We start from the raw sequence: 12,859 nt of genomic DNA, 5'->3' as shown, positions 1-12,859 counted from the left end.
TTTCAATTAGTGAGTTGTCGCGTGCTAGAAAAACCCTAAGCAATGCGATTAACTTGTATCTAAGTTGGGAGATCTGGCTACTTAATAGCCGCCACTTTCCTCAGCGAATCTTCTTCTCTCCTTTTCAGTTGTATATATTCCAGCTAGCATCATCTCAGATTCGAAATAGACTGATTCTGCACCAATCTTATTCAATGTTATCACTTTCGCACTTATGACCGCTCGCAAACCGCAAGCGCTGCTGCTAGGCCCATTCGAAGACATGTTTAGACCCGATAACTACAATAACCCAATAGCCCCAGTCTCAGCAGACGATTCGGACTCGGATGATTCGGGATATGCTATCTCGGTTACTCCTGACAAGTGTGTTGAATATACCGTCGGCGGGAGCTCTGCAAGAGGTATTCGCGACCGGGCGACTACGGCACGATTGAACACTGTACTCGATCATCTCGCAGCCGTTTTCCCGGACACCGATGTGGAGCTCTTGCGGCAGTTGATGACCGACAACAGAGGACCCTCACAGCTTGCTGCAATTGTTGAGCTGGTTCTTTCGTCACCTGCTCTCATACGCTCGCGACGCAGGCTCCGGAATAACTATGTTGCGGACTGGCAGCGGTTCCGCACCCGTGAATATAGAGCTGCGGTGTCACGGGTGCTTCATTCACATTTCAAGGCATATCTACATCGGTCAACTGTTACTAATGTTTTGGTGCAGAATAATTCTTCTTTTACCCGCGCTCTTCCCATTCTCATGGACATTGCTACCGAACGAACTAATCGGTGGACAATTATGCGTCTCTTCCGCAGACACCGCAGCGTCGTCCCATTCTCTGCTCTATCGTGGATCGGTCGTACAGGTTGCAGCGAATTAGAATCCGAACTCATACAGTTAGATCAACCTCGTCTTGCTGAGCTGCGTGACCGCGACGAGCAAGCTGCGCGTGCTGTTAACGAGGACGAGTACTCACAAGCCGGCCAGTTGATTGAATGTGAGTGCTGCTTTGGTGAATATGCATGGGAAGATCTTGCATGCTGCTCTGACAGTCACTTCTTTTGCCGCGGATGTCTTGAAAATTCGGTTAAAGAAGGTGTATACGGGCAAGGAGCGCTACGCGGTAAAACTGTCGTGCCATGTATTTCCGCTGCCGCAAATCCTCCATGCCATGCGCCTGTGCCTCAAAGAATTTTGCGTGCCTCGATATCTGAAGCGTTATGCGAAGAGTTTGAACATGCTCAAGTCGCTGACTTCCTTGCCAAGAATGCGCTCATTCGCGGCTTTGTCGTGTGTCCGTTTTGTGATTATGCAGAGGAGTCTCCCGCGGCTGTGGCCAGTAGCTCTCTTGGTGACCTGAGACTATCAATCACGTTCTCATCCGTCATGAGATTTCTTGCTGCCGGGAGCCTTGTCTTTTTTCTTTGCTTACTACCGGCACTAGCTTTGAGTTTGCTGTATGTACTAGTCAGTACCATAGCTCAATTGCTGCTGTCCGAGAAATATTATGTGCAGTCATTTGGAGCTTTGCAGAGATTATATGACGAGGAAATAATATCAATTATGCGTGGAGTATATCGCAAACGCCATGGATCAGCTTTTGTCTGTAAGAATCCTTCTTGTCTACGTACATCGTGTACTGATTGCAACAAGGAGTTTTTACCATTTCACAAGTGTTTTGAGCAGGAAGAAGATCGAATGCGGGTTTACATTGAACGTGCTATGGCAGATGCTGTAAAACGCACTTGTCCTGTGTGTCGAGTGTCATTTATCAAATCCGAGGGCTGCAATAAATTGACCTGTGTGTGTGGATACTCGATGTGCTACGTATGCCGAAAGGATATCAAACAAGAGAGCTACCAGCACTTTTGTAAACACTTTAGACATATACCTGGAAGTGCTTGTACTGAATGTGATCGATGCGATTTATACAAAGTTGAAGATGAGGCTATTACTATCGAGCGCGCTGCAAAGGAGGCCGAGGCTGAATTCGTACAGTCAAACGGATTCCCATCAGGGCTGCATATGTCAGGAAAAGTCATCGGGCCAGGTGGACATGAAGCGTATGATCGTCGAGGCCTCGTAAGGGCTTTAGAATCGAGATTCGTCGCGATGCTAGATGCGATAATAGCTGAGTAGTATTAGCCGCTCACAGTTTTTTCTGGCATGATGTATTAGTGGTTCACTTTTCTTTTGTGCACTCATGTGATTATCTTGGGTGGCGATGTTGGGAGCGTTTTCATTTAGTCTATTTTGTCAGGGTTTATAGTATAATACAGTGTCGTTGTTAATTAATAATACTATATCAGCTAAGTAGTTCGGATATATCTATATCCGACCAGTCTCCTATATCTTCTTCCTCGCTGTCAGAAATTTCTGTCTTATTTGTGTAGTTTGTTGGGATTATAGTCTCCGCCTCGCTAGCGATTTGGTCTGGAGAGTGTTGAGTAACGTCTCCTATTTCATCCTGCGATCCTTCAGATAATTGCTGTTTTGCAGAAACAAAGCTGTCTGACCTCTCTGAATCATTGAATGATCCAAATATCTCGGTAAATTGGTGAGATGCCTCCCTACTTTCGTGAATGACTGTTTCATTTGAAGGCTCACGAACAATAAACTCGTCAAACCACTCGTCAGTGTCTGCAATTCCAGTATTTACGATTCGAAATACCGACAGCGAAGCGTTTTCATAGTTTACACCAGCGCACTTTATAGCACAAGCGTGAGGAACGCCACGTTTAGCTGTTTGTCTTCTTTGTAATGATGGCTTTGAATGTATATGTGAGGCCGGGTTGTCAAATAAGACGTCATTACGGAATAAATATAATCTTGTCCATATGCTTGTAGTTACTGGACTTGTGGCATCTCCTTCCTCTCCAAGAACACTTACCAGTCTTGCGCGCTGTCCTGCAAAGATGCGCGAAACCATTTTCCCGAGAAGTAGCACGGCCACATCATATTGAGCCGCTAGTCGAGAAAGGGCGTTGACTAGCTCTGTCGCAGCTCGTGATCGTTTCGTTGTATGATCTTCTGCTCTCTGAGTCCTATCAGCGGCAGATACTGACTTTGTCGATGGCTTCGCAACGAAATAGGCAAAACCGGACGAGAGCAGTGTCGTAATGTCATCGATAATGATAACATCAAAGTCTTTTAAGTATGCGGGCGGACGCATAAAAAGTATCAGGAGTTTTGCAAGTGAAGATATTTGTAAATGTTTGACATAACTATCCAGAGCTTCTGGATTGCGCGAGAATGAGGAAGGTAGACCTGCGAGTAAGCGAGATAGTGGTACACAGCTTGCTGTATCTATCCACAAAACTTGCTTCTGTTCCAGCACGGCCGATATTGCAAATTGAATTCTAGAGAAATAGAGTTCTGTTTAGTTTTAAAAATGACTATACATATATATGTATGACGTTCAAGCATGCGCGCACCCGAAACTAGTCTTACCACTCCCCGGCGGTCCGGAAATTTCAGTAACTTTCCCTCTCGCCAGACCGCCTCTCATAATCGTATCGATAGCGCCAACCCGAGACGATATCTTGCTAAACGCAGAATCTAGTGACTTCAAATAAGAAGATAACGATTGCTTAGGCAATTTATGAATCTTGCTGTCTGGTGAAGATCGAGAACTCGGCACAGGAAAATTGGATTCCGTAGTCAAACTATCGGAACTAATTCCGAGGGTAGACATTGCCAGAACAAACAGTCATTCAATTCTTCATTTATTTTATATACCAACCAATTTTATAATAAGATATTCAAAGAGGGCTATAATTTCTGTATATATCGTAGATTGTTAAAACTCAAAGGCGCGTCCTGATTCTGGTTTAGAGCAATACGCCCCTCGCGAGCGACTCGCGCAATCACGTGTGCAGTTCTTAAGATGTTATAAGATGTTACATCTCGGAACATAAATAACTTATCCAGATTAAGTCATATCACCTATTTTGTAGTTTACGACAAAAGAAAGGATAAAAGCAGACTGCGAATATCGGATGAGCTTATTCTTAAACCTGGTAAAAAGAACTCATAAGACTCTCTAAACAATGGTCTTTGTTCTAACAGTCTTCCTTCATTAACGATATAATATAAACGATGATACAAAAACCATTAAATTCCACGCATATACTAGTCCCTAACTTATGACAAAATTTTACAGATAGCATTTACTTCTCCGGATTTATAGCTGGCCTGATTTAACCTACAAACAATGCAGTATTGCACATTCCAGCAATCACTGTTTGAAAATCAGTTAGATATGCTGCGTTCATGAAGAAATTCATCTAGAAACTTACCAAAAAGTAGTCGGGAGTTCGGCGAGATACTGAGGGCTCACCAGCCCGCGGGCAAGGATCAAATTGTAAGCTAGACTTTGTTAGCAAATTTTGGCCAACAACAGATAAGAAAGAGTGAAAATCTTACAATGTATACTTGAGGTCTTCATCAATTTCCATGATAGCGGCCTGATTGCCGCATCTATAACAATAGTTGGGTGCTGAGAAAAGGAATTAGTATAGATCCTCTAAACAGGATATACAGTAAATTCGCACCTGAAAATATTGTGACTACTTGCTGATCCTGACTCCAATTGTATCCTTCCATGACAAGCTGATGCGCACGAGCAACTAAATTCAAGCCATTTTTGTGATTGAAGGCCTCCGATATGTCCTGACCAAAGGTATATCCAGCACCACGAGGTGAAATTCCCCATCCGCATCGATCATCAGGATCTGACCACAACAAATCACACATCGGCCCCTCATGCGGTACCTCCTGAATGCGATCGAGTGCACGAATATTATCTAATGAATCGATTGAAGGCGAGAGACCGCCGTGTAAGCAAAAGATTGTATTTTCAATTAAAGCGGTCAGCGGCAAATAGTCGAAGAGATCGGTGAAATATTTCCAAACGTTCGGGTTGCCGTATTTTCGTAAGCACTCGTCGTAGAAGCCGTACACTTGAGTGATTTGGCGCGATTCATGATTACCACGAAGAATGGTTAGTCGGTTGGGGTGACGGATCTTCATGGCAACGAGAAGTGTCACTGTCTCGACCGAATAGTATCCACGATCAACATAATCACCTGCAACTTGTAAACATCTACAATAAATAAAATTCGTTAAGCGTACAGTACTCACCCATGAAAAGGTAGTTGGTATCTGGGTTTGGTCCGCCAATTTTAAAAAGCTCCATCAAATCATGAAATTGACCATGAATATCACCACAAACAGTGACGGGGCATTTCTAGTACTTAATTAGAATTGACAATTGATTTAGATAGCATTCACTACATACCACATTTTGCACATTCGACTCTTCGCTCAGAATCTCACGGGCCTAGAGAGCGATACATCAGTATATACTCAGCAGCAATGTCACCAACCGCAATTGGATTGCAGCCATTGGCCTTCCAAATCAAAACAAGCTTCAATATACCTTATCGCAAAGCTTTTTGACGTCGTTTTCACTAAGCTGCTTGCAGTCCATCAGCATCTCAATCCAACGATCCAGATCATCGTAGGATTGCGAGTCTGTGACAGGCGACGCCTTAATCTCACCAGAAGGGGGCGAGAGAGTATGCGACACTGGCGAGAGCGTCGACAAGCCCGCGTCTGTCATTGTCACGTCCGCGTCCATCTTTCTAGTTGATGACGACGAAATTTGAGTGAGTTGTAGTTAGTAGAAGGAAGAGAAAGAGTAAGGGGGATTTCGAAGCTGATTGAGCGCAAACAATGTCAATCGTGCCTTGGTCTAACCACGCACGCGGAGATGACTACTAAAGTGCCCACAATATTCCATAATTGTGCAATTGTATAACGTTTATGGCATATACTTACACTGAATCACATACTTAAACATTGCAGTCAGCTAGTATTTTCTGACTATCAACAAAATGCCAGAAATATTCTTATCATATTTTATTCCATAATTTAAATAAATGGGCATCAGAATTTTATCCCAAAAAGAAAATAAAAAAAGGCTGCTGAGAGCTGATAGCAGGAATTGAACCAGTCACTTCTAAACTATTGAAGCCCACGCGCTAACCAACTACGCCAAATTCAAAAATTAAAACTTAGATTTTAAAACTTTTGCCACACTCAGATGAATCGTGCTCAGACATGCTCCCAGTCTCAGACATACAGTAGTGGACTTACATACGCTACTCCATCCATCTCCCAAAACAAGAGCATCTCCAGAAATATTAGCCGCAGTGTCAGTAATATCCAGCTTGCTTGCTGCATTTCGTCAAAAAAGAAAGATATAAATATTGAAGGCAGGCAGCTTATTGACAAAATGCCGGTAAAGGTGTGCCCACAGTGCAAAGGCACTACTCTGGAGGAGACTGGCTCTGGCGAGGTTGTCTGTACGAACTGTGGACAGGTCGTAGATGACTCGTCAATTGTTGCCGAGGTAACCTTCGGAGAAACCTCCAGTGGAGCTGCAATGGTTCAGGGAATGTATATTGGAGAAGGACAGAGTGCGTAGGCTTTGCTGAGTGCGATTGTACGAGTGGTATCAATTAACAAACCTTTCTTGTAGGCGGAGCGAGGAATATTGGCGGTTCTTTTCGAAAGAATGGATCTTGGGAAAGCCGGGAGCAGACTCTAGCCAATGGTAAGTCTGTCGAATCTTTTACATTGTTAAGCAATGCTGAGTTGAGAAAACTGACAGCGTACTCTAGGAAAGCGGCGTATTATGAATATCGCAAGTGTGCTATCGCTCCCAGAATTCGTGGGCGAAGCCGCGAACCGGTGGTTTCAACTTGCGGTAACGCACAACTTTATCCAAGGCCGCCGGTCGCGATATGTGGTTGCTGCCTGCCTTTACGTTGCATGTCGTCAGCAGCAGACTACGCATATGCTAATCGATTTTGCAGACTTGCTTCAAGTCAGCGTCTTTGCGATTGGTGCGACATATCTCAAACTTGTTAAAATACTACAAATCAAGAAAATTCCATTAATTGACCCGTCAATTTATATCCAGCGCTTCGCTGTCCGTTTGGACTTTAAGATTTACGAAGATGTGCCGGCAGAGAAAACTGCTCAAGGTGATATGCGTCCTCCTACTCGGAAAATGGTTAGAGACGATACTCGAAAAGTAATGAACGATGCCGTTAGATTGGTTCAACGAATGGGAAAAGATTGGCTTCATCAAGGACGGCGTCCCGCTGGTGTAGCAGGAGCATGTCTTTTGGTCGCTAGTCGCATGAACAATTATCGTCGCAGCAAGGCCGAGATTGTTCATGTTGCTAAAGTAGCGGAAGATACGATTCAGAGACGTTTAGATGAGTTTAAACTGACGGATGCTGGTGGATTGACAGTTCAAGAATTTCGCGGCACTAATATAGAATCTGAGGCTGACCCCCCATCTTTCACCAAGCATCGTAAACGAGAGCTTCAGGAACAGCGCGAGCGTGAACTCCGATTGAATACGTTAGACGTTGATGAAGAAGTTGGGGTAAGTGATGACATTGATGCTACACTCAAAGATTCGTCACTGCAAAAAATCTCTGAATCCTTGCCCATCGGTACACCTGCGCCTACGCGAATCATTGAAGACGATCCAGAAAATTTATCGGATGTCGACGACGACGAGATAACTTCATTCATGTTGAATCCAAAGGAGATTGAAATAAAGTCTCATATATGGAATACTTTAAATGCAGATTACTTAAGAGAGCAAGAACTCAAAGCTCAGAAGATTGCCGAAGACGAGAAAAATGGAATCGTGAGACAGCCTAGAAAACGAAAGCGTACCAAACCCAAGGATTCGACCTCTGAAAATCTTCCAGAGACACCGGCTGAGAGTGCTAAAGCCATGTTGCAAACAAAAGTTATGTCAAAGAAGATCAATTACGCTGCTATGGATCATTTATTTAGCAAGCATAAGAAATAAATGATTAATGAGAGTCTTCGACAAGGTGTTTTTTTTCTAGAATAAATCTGCAATAGTATTTATTTGTTTTTGCAAACGCTATATAGAATGAGAAAGATTTATTTATTCGTGACCTTCTCGTTCTCTTTCTTTTTGCTCCTGAATGGATGCTCTAATGGCCCTCAAAAAAGCCTCAATACCTTCACCACGGTATGGTAAACCAAGTTCATGTGCAACCAATTGACCAATATTTGTACCTTCTGCAGATCTGAAAGTCTGACTCAGACTATTGATTCCTTGCAAGAACTGAGGAGACTGTAAAACACGCAATAACTCGCTCTTAGTTTTAGGGATTTCTTCCGGCAGGAACTGGTAAAGATTCGTAAGTTTGGCATCAGATGTATCAAGCGAGTTAACGTAATTTGCCATTTGCTTTGCGGTGATGGCATCTGAGATATCGTGAATTGGCGTACCGGTATTCGAGTGATTGCCGCCTGATGGAATGACGATTGAGCTGAGAAGGTTCGACAAGCTTGAAGGTCTTATAAAAGTAAGAGATAAAAATAAATATATATTAGACGATATTGGACGCATAAGAAAAGGAAGACGAAACGAGCCAAGTACGCAAACAAAAAAAAAAGAAAATCAAATGCAAAAGCAAAAGCAAAATTCCCAAACGCTCCAATACACAAATAGAAACAAAAGACATATATAGACATATCGAAAGTGAGTCTAAAAAATTGATACAAACTCGCATGATCTAATTCAACTGCACATAGCACTCCATTGTAATAGAGCGACAAATAAAATAATACAATTGTGGAGATGGCTAGCCCGAAAACGCAATACAGCAAAGATCATTGTTGGGTTACTCACTGTTGTGTGTTTGAATTCGTCGTTGGCAGATCTTCCATCTCGACATCGTCTCCAGATGCGCCAGACTGTTCCTCCGAGATATCGACTTCCTCAGCATCGATATCCTCGAGTAATGTATTGATGCGAGTGGCTATCTTCAGATCATTCTCGCTAATCTCATTGAGAATCTCGCCAGACGGCGCATCCTGCATCCAAAAGAAAGATCGCTGACTCGAGCTGTTGAATTTGAGTACATATACTCTGCCTGTCTTGCATTGCTGCACAGGTAGCCACTCAGCCTCGCCCGGGAAGATCATCAGTTCATCGCGTTGAACGGATGGATCGTTCTTTGACGAACCCCGAGGCTCCCAGATAAACGAGAGCAGCGGCGACTCCTCGTCGGTGGATTTCTGAAGCGTGATCTTTCCTTTCTGAGGAAGCGGTTGGAGATGCTTTGACGGAGGCTGAAAAGTGACTTTTCCAGCCTTGAATGTGAGGAGCGTAACCGTATCCTCTGACATGATTCCGAGCGTGCCTGTATCGAGGCTATACTGTGTCAGAACAGAACGCTTGCTAAGAGAAGCGTGGAAGACTGTGGTTGTCTGCTTACAATATTATGGGTCTAGTGGTAATTACAAATATGAGGGGTGGGTAGCGGACGAGCATATTCCACCACGCACGGCTGGTTGGCTTGATCGACCTTAACAACCCAATAGACAACTATTCCGTCTCATCAACTCTGGGGATACGCAAATCACAATGGCTACATTAGAAGATCTTGAGGCTCTTGAGCGTCAGAATGATACTGAGATGGTTGATGCTTCGGGCGAGACCAAACCCGAGGAGAAGGATGATGACATCGACGAGGAAATCCTCAACTCATCAACGACAGACATCATCAACCGCCGTCGTCTTATTGAGAACGACATCAAAGTCTTACGGTCAGAGTTTCAGAGACTTTCACATGAGAAGACCACAATGACAGAACGGATCAAAGATAACCAAGAGAAGATCGAAAATAATAGACAACTGCCTTACCTAGTCGGCAACGTCGTCGAGATCCTTGATATGGATGTCGACAACGAGGACGAGGAAGACGGTGCTAATGTCGATCTTGATGCTACTCGCATTGGTAAATCCGCTGTGATTAAGACATCGACAAGACAGACGATATTCTTACCGCTCATCGGTCTCGTTGACTCTGAGCAACTTAAGCCAGGTGATTTAATTGGAGTCAATAAGGATTCGTATCTAGTTCTTGATACTTTACCTGCAGAGTATGATAGCAGAGTAAAAGCAATGGAAGTCGATGAAAAACCGACTGAAACGTACGCCGATATTGGTGGTCTTGATAAGCAGATCGAGGAGCTGGTAGAGGCCGTAGTCTTGCCGATGAAGCAGGCTGATAAGTTCAAAAAGCTAGGAATTAAGCCTCCAAAGGGTACATCTCCCTGATTGGATATTTATTTATTCAAAGAAATTCTAACAAAAACATAAATAGGCGCTCTTATGTATGGACCTCCTGGTACCGGCAAGACCTTACTAGCTCGAGCTTGCGCGGCCCAAACAAACGCCACTTTCCTTAAACTCGCCGGTCCTCAGCTAGTTCAAATGTTTATTGGTGATGGTGCTAAGCTCGTTCGCGACGCATTTGCGCTGGCAAAGGAGAAGGCTCCCGCAATTATCTTCATTGATGAGCTCGATGCCGTTGGTACTAAGCGTTTCGACTCAGACAAATCAGGTGACAGAGAAGTTCAGCGAACTATGCTTGAGTTGCTTAACCAACTTGATGGATTCAGTAGCGATGATCGAGTAAAGGTGTTGGCGGCTACTAACCGTGTTGATGTTTTGGACCCCGCTTTGTTACGGAGCGGTCGGTTAGATCGTAAGATTGAGTTCCCTCTACCGAACGAAGAGGCTCGGTATGTTGTCGCTTTGTTACATAAATGGTAATTAAATTGCTAACAGGATTTTAGTGCTGGAATTTTACAAATTCATGCGCGAAAGATGACCGTAGACGACTCGATCAACTGGCAAGAACTCGCTCGCGGCACGGACGAGTTCAACGGTGCGCAGCTCAAGGCTGTTGCTGTTGAGGCTGGTATGATTGCGTTACGAAATGGTCAATCAAAGATCCGGCATGAGGATTTTGTTGAAGCTATTACTGAAGTGCAGGCCCGTAAGTCGAAGTCTGTGTCATTCTATGCTTGATTGAATCATGTTTGTAAATGAAATTTGGTGTCTGCTTTTACATTTAAGTATCGTGGTACCGCCCGCAAATATAATGGTGCATATAATCTTTATTGTATTATATTTCAACACATTTTAGGCTACTTTGCAGAATAGCTAGATCTAGTCCCTTTCCAATCAATACGATCTTCCCGCTTGCACTAGCAGTTTCGTTTATAGGAATAATATCATAAGTATCACGCACTCCCTGTATAACGTAAACTTCACCAGAATTGAGACATATTTTTGCTTTCAGTCGATGGATCTCAACCGGATGAAGATCGACGTATCCTTCCCATAGTAAGTTTTGTAGCCATTTATCAAAATGTTCATAGCCTGATTTAGAAAGGCTAGGCAAGTCAAGGGTGACGGTAGAAATGCGCTGAACGGCTCGTTAGATTATATTCAAAACATTCCGAAAAAAAAACCGATGATTAAGAAAAATCTTACATGATCATGAAAGGATTGGGGATCTGAAACTATAGTATCCTGCCACCGCTTGACATCGTTATCGACAGTTTCTAAATCAAGAATATCTTCTATTTTATCCAGTTCAGCGTATGTCGTAGGAATGATTTTGGCGAGAGCATTGATACTGTGAATTCGTTGTTCGATAGCACTTTTAGTCACGTCGTCTATCAAATCTGATTTATTCAAGATCACCACATCAGCATATGAGAGTTGGATATTGGCTGTTGATGTAGCCCTCAGTTCTGCGTGAGTTGAATCTTTCTGTAATGTACTGTTCGTATCTTGATCGTTGCCGTGATGCTGATCGACGAACGTGTCGTCTAGGTTTTTCAAAATGTTCACTGCATCGACGACAACTATGATACCGTCTAGGTAAATTGAAGAAGCGAGTGCACTATCAAGCCAGAACATATTTGCGATAGGCCCTAATATTTACTTCATCAATATTCATCAACAGACAAGACATGGAAAAAAGGAGTTGACGAACCTGGATCAGCTAATCCTGTCGTTTCAAGCAAAATATAATCGAATCTACCCTTTCGCTCCATTAATGACTCCAAGGCAGCTATTCCCATATCTTTGACGGAGCAGCAAAGACATCCATTACCGACCTCAAGCCACTCAGTGTAGTTCTTCTCTCCTTCTGAGACAGTTAACGATTTTTCGATGTCGATGGCTGGAAAAATGTTAGTATTGTGAGATATGATCTGATCTGATCTGAGGATCAATCGTACAGTCACCGAATTCTAGGCAGAAAGCAATATTAGAAAAATGAATACCAATCCAAAGTAAATAGAGCATACCATTCATAATAACAGCAATCTTTTTGTTGGTTCTTTTCATTATTTTGTTTAGAAGAGTACTATTGTCATTAGATCGATACTTAAACCCGACTCTCAAAATAGCTTTCGCTTACGATTTTCCGGCTCCTAGATATCCAGTGACAATGGTTATCGGTACTTTGAATTCCTGTATATCCTATTTGAGGTTTTAGTTAGACGAAAGATCAGTAATCTTAGAGTAATAAAAATAATACCTGCTCCGCCGTAGCATTTGATGCAGTAGACGCTATCTTTGAGTCTGCCGGGAATGATTGCACTTCTACCAGATCAGGAACTTCATCGTCGTCGTCCATTATGTTACTTCATGGGTGGATGTGTAGAATATATAAACCAGGTATATATAGAGATTGTATAAAAGAATTACTCTGTATCTGCGCAATATAAAGTTCGCTTCTGATTTCTACGCCAGTCGTAATTTAATCGATTCAATAAATGTTTAAGCGCGTTACCTGTGACCTGCGCAGCAGCCTACAACTCATTCATACGTATAACTGTAAGAAACAGAATGAATGTCTATTAGCCAAATAAATTGAGAATATTGAATAATGCCATAATTATCTTCAAAATTTATTGAAGTAAACCTATAAA

At 43.0% G+C, this 12,859-nt stretch overlaps 7 protein-coding genes across 7 annotated transcripts; 3 read left to right on the top strand and 4 right to left on the bottom strand.

Annotated features, from left to right (window-relative positions):
* Positions 1–41: 41 nt before the first annotated feature.
* Positions 42–2,469, top strand: V2V93DRAFT_3422 (uncharacterized protein). Its single transcript, XM_066907824.1, has one exon. It carries the CDS (start codon positions 215–217, stop codon positions 2,132–2,134), a length of 1,920 nt encoding a protein of 639 aa, XP_066768287.1. The 5' UTR covers positions 42–214; the 3' UTR covers positions 2,135–2,469.
* V2V93DRAFT_361888 (P-loop containing nucleoside triphosphate hydrolase protein) lies at positions 2,258–3,864 on the bottom strand. The gene is made up of 2 exons (XM_066908214.1): positions 3,430–3,864; positions 2,258–3,354 (listed from the first exon to the last, which is right to left on the bottom strand). The coding sequence occupies exons 1-2, from the start codon at positions 3,687–3,689 to the stop codon at positions 2,301–2,303; spliced, it is 1,314 nt and encodes a 437-aa protein (XP_066768286.1). The 5' UTR covers positions 3,690–3,864; the 3' UTR covers positions 2,258–2,300.
* Positions 3,865–3,990: 126 nt separating this feature from the next.
* Positions 3,991–5,724, bottom strand: V2V93DRAFT_361885 (Metallo-dependent phosphatase-like protein). Its single transcript, XM_066908213.1, has 6 exons — positions 5,436–5,724; positions 5,295–5,336; positions 5,138–5,243; positions 4,549–5,082; positions 4,421–4,493; positions 3,991–4,363 (listed from the first exon to the last, which is right to left on the bottom strand). Exons 1-6 carry the CDS (start codon positions 5,634–5,636, stop codon positions 4,282–4,284), a joined length of 1,038 nt encoding a protein of 345 aa, XP_066768285.1. The 5' UTR covers positions 5,637–5,724; the 3' UTR covers positions 3,991–4,281.
* Positions 5,725–6,144: 420 nt separating this feature from the next.
* On the top strand, positions 6,145–8,293 carry V2V93DRAFT_361883 (Brf1-like TBP-binding domain-containing protein). Its single transcript, XM_066908212.1, has 3 exons — positions 6,145–6,477; positions 6,540–6,614; positions 6,682–8,293. The coding sequence occupies exons 1-3, from the start codon at positions 6,294–6,296 to the stop codon at positions 7,893–7,895; spliced, it is 1,473 nt and encodes a 490-aa protein (XP_066768284.1). The 5' UTR covers positions 6,145–6,293; the 3' UTR covers positions 7,896–8,293.
* On the bottom strand, positions 7,907–9,285 carry V2V93DRAFT_361881 (proteasome complex subunit Rpn13 ubiquitin receptor-domain-containing protein). Its single transcript, XM_066908211.1, has 2 exons — positions 8,751–9,285; positions 7,907–8,415 (listed from the first exon to the last, which is right to left on the bottom strand). The coding sequence occupies exons 1-2, from the start codon at positions 9,248–9,250 to the stop codon at positions 7,998–8,000; spliced, it is 918 nt and encodes a 305-aa protein (XP_066768283.1). The 5' UTR covers positions 9,251–9,285; the 3' UTR covers positions 7,907–7,997.
* Positions 9,286–9,347: 62 nt separating this feature from the next.
* Positions 9,348–11,159, top strand: V2V93DRAFT_361880 (P-loop containing nucleoside triphosphate hydrolase protein). The gene is made up of 3 exons (XM_066908210.1): positions 9,348–10,170; positions 10,231–10,651; positions 10,706–11,159. Exons 1-3 carry the CDS (start codon positions 9,489–9,491, stop codon positions 10,938–10,940), a joined length of 1,338 nt encoding a protein of 445 aa, XP_066768282.1. The 5' UTR covers positions 9,348–9,488; the 3' UTR covers positions 10,941–11,159.
* Positions 11,012–12,641, bottom strand: V2V93DRAFT_361875 (CobW/HypB/UreG, nucleotide-binding domain-containing protein). Its single transcript, XM_066908209.1, has 7 exons — positions 12,466–12,641; positions 12,346–12,407; positions 12,233–12,291; positions 12,164–12,175; positions 11,917–12,105; positions 11,409–11,854; positions 11,012–11,340 (listed from the first exon to the last, which is right to left on the bottom strand). The coding sequence occupies exons 1-7, from the start codon at positions 12,562–12,564 to the stop codon at positions 11,038–11,040; spliced, it is 1,170 nt and encodes a 389-aa protein (XP_066768281.1). The 5' UTR covers positions 12,565–12,641; the 3' UTR covers positions 11,012–11,037.
* Between the last annotated feature and the right edge of the window lie 218 nt (positions 12,642–12,859).

This window comes from Kockiozyma suomiensis (assembly GCF_038497685.1).
Source record: "Kockiozyma suomiensis strain NRRL Y-17356 unplaced genomic scaffold V2V93scaffold_1, whole genome shotgun sequence".
Lineage (NCBI taxonomy): Eukaryota > Fungi > Ascomycota > Lipomycetes > Lipomycetales > Lipomycetaceae > Kockiozyma > Kockiozyma suomiensis.
This window is presented reverse-complemented; position numbering and strand designations above follow the sequence as displayed.